Genomic DNA, 2,522 nt, shown 5'->3' with positions numbered 1-2,522 from the left:
ATCTTTATTAGACCTTTGTTGAATAAAATAATAAATAGGGTGTATGCATCGATTGATGCAGAAGTTGGCATAGCCTAACTTTCAGAAAAAAACCCTGCAACTACCACTTCTATTTATTCTGTTTCATCAATATCCTTTTACTTATTCTTTTCACATCTAAATGGTGCATGCTTCTTTAGTACATCCAACAACAATCTCCAAAATAAGGCTTATGTGCATAAACCTAGCTTGACATCACAAAAAGATTAATAAAAATATTTGAGCCCGATCAAAAGCAAAATAAACACAGATGATAAAAAAGAATCTACATGGAGATAATTAGGTGTGAAAGCGGAGAAGCACTTTGCATATAAAGAGGCACGAAATCCGCATTTTACTAGCTAGACATCACCATCAGGAGCAGTACAAAATCCCCAGCCTCTTTCTTTGACGAACTGACCCATTGATTCCACTCCTCTCACCAACCATTACAGCAAAATAAACAATAAGGAGAGAGAGGCACACATCAATGGTGACACAAAGGCCCTACATGATTGAAACAGAACTTGATGCATTTTGGCCCTACCATCTATGACAATATCAACCATTCTTTCATTTCTTATTTCCCCTTAGAAGCACTGGTACAAGTCTATGGGCTGGCTCCATGTGCTGCTGGTGCCAAAAATGTCACAGGCACTGCTTGCTGCGGTACCCATGTAGACAGGATTTGTAGCGTTGGTGATTGAGTTCATGCAGTAGATGATCTCTCCTAGGGCAGACAGTCTGGTCTCGAGCTCCACCTTCTGTGTGTGCATCACTGAATTTTGAGCTTTCACTGCCACAAGGTTCTGGGTGGTCATGCTCAGTGCCATGCTGAGTTGTTGCTTCTGGTTCTTCAGCTGATCCACCTGTTTTTGGAACATACAATGTCTTCTTAGCAAGAGCTAGATCGTTATTGGAAAAAGTAACATGTATATAATTTTTTTTATCATGCTCTTGTTTGGAAGGTGTGATACTCCTAGTTTGGTGAAAACACAACCTATGTGACTTTGTAGTGTTGTTGGAAGTAGGAGTGTTAGGTAGGAGGAGAATTCACAATAATTGAGTTTTGTCCGAGCAGATATTTCAAGTGGACCTTTGTTTTCATATATTTTTCTTTTCACCTGCACATGAGTGCAGGCTCTCATAAATAATATACTAGATTATATAGGACAATGAAACAATAAAAATGGATTTAAATATTAGACTTGTGTGCACTTATAAGTACTGTAGCATATTTGTAACTTGTAGGAGTACGACTAACCTGTGAAGAGAGGTCGTCGAGGTGTTGTTGCTTCCGCACCCTAGAACGGCGCGCTGACTCCCGGTTCGACTCCTTCCTCCTCTTTCTCCTCTTCTCCATCTGAGCTCGGAGGTCCGGGGAATCCTCCTCGGACCTGGAACTTCGGGTCCCCTGGCTCGACCCAAACGAGGTCCCACTTGACATGATCACCTCTCGGCAACTTTGGCGTAGGCACACCAATTTCACTTTCCCTTATTTCTTATAAGTACAGCTTGTACCGTTACTGGGCGCCTCACTTACTAGCTTTGATTATGTTGTTAAAGAAGAAAAGGCTTAGTTTAGCACTAAGGAACTGCAACTAAAGGGAGCTTAGGGAGAAGACGTAGAACCAGTAGAGGAAGACAACTGAGAAGGACTGGACAAGGCGAGTGATCGCTGAGCCGACCATAAATCCGGAGTGAATATGCTCACAGAGGACCAGCAACAACATCTACACACGCTAATACGGCTCCTCTGCTAGTCTATCATCAAGAACACACCGCTCTTTTCTTTACCTTGCAAATTTATCTGTTTTTGTTTTCAGGACAGATAAACGTGTTGGTTATATGTGGCCAAGATTTTGGCAGAACCTCCCCTGAGATCAAACTGATTTCGAAGGAAATTTTGGCAGAACCTCCCCTTGGAAACGAATTAGTAGCAGAGAATTTTTTTAGCAGAACCTCCCCCTGGAAATGGATGGACAGAGAAGAATTTTTTGGCAAAACCTCCCCTGGAATGGATGATTCAACAAGAATATTTGAGCAGAACCTCCCTAACGGAAATTTAAGATCTGGGAACAAAGATAGGATGTTAAACGAGAGATTGGGCTCAGGTGGCAGGCCTGTGCCCAGTTTGGGCAAGCTTAGGAAGCAGCCAAGATTCCCTCAAGTTGGCACTAACAAAAACAGTCTGTGCTGTTACTTGCTAGGAGCCGAGAGGGATGAAATCTTGCAAGGAAACTGGGGAGGAGGGGAAAAGGGAATTGAAGCTTGGTAGAGTGGTGCAATTTATAGCCAGAAAACTTGGGGTTTTAGTGAGGGAAATAATTGTGGGAAAAAAGAAAATGGCTGTAGTGGACAGGAAAGCAGAAAGAAGGAGAGATGCATTTGGAATCTTCCGTGGCATCTGCTTGTAATATCAGGAATCTTTTCGTAGTGGTTGGCCTGATTTTTCTGTCCCTAGTTTGATTGTCTGTGACATCATCTGTGGTGTAGCAATTAGC

The 2,522-nt window shown here is 42.3% G+C and overlaps 1 protein-coding gene across 1 annotated transcript; it reads right to left on the bottom strand.

Moving 5' to 3' along the window:
* Nucleotides 1-318: 318 nt before the first annotated feature.
* On the bottom strand, nt 319-2,291 carry LOC127300609 (uncharacterized). The gene is made up of 2 exons (XM_051330747.2): nt 1,283-2,291; nt 319-887 (listed from the first exon to the last, which is right to left on the bottom strand). Exons 1-2 carry the CDS (start codon nt 1,463-1,465, stop codon nt 609-611), a joined length of 462 nt encoding a protein of 153 aa, XP_051186707.1. The 5' UTR covers nt 1,466-2,291; the 3' UTR covers nt 319-608.
* Nucleotides 2,292-2,522: the final 231 nt, after the last annotated feature.

Source organism: Lolium perenne, chromosome 5 (assembly GCF_019359855.2).
Source record: "Lolium perenne isolate Kyuss_39 chromosome 5, Kyuss_2.0, whole genome shotgun sequence".
NCBI classification, from domain to species: domain Eukaryota; kingdom Viridiplantae; phylum Streptophyta; class Magnoliopsida; order Poales; family Poaceae; genus Lolium; species Lolium perenne.
Note: the sequence above shows the minus strand (reverse complement) of the source record. Positions and strands in the feature narration are given on the sequence as shown.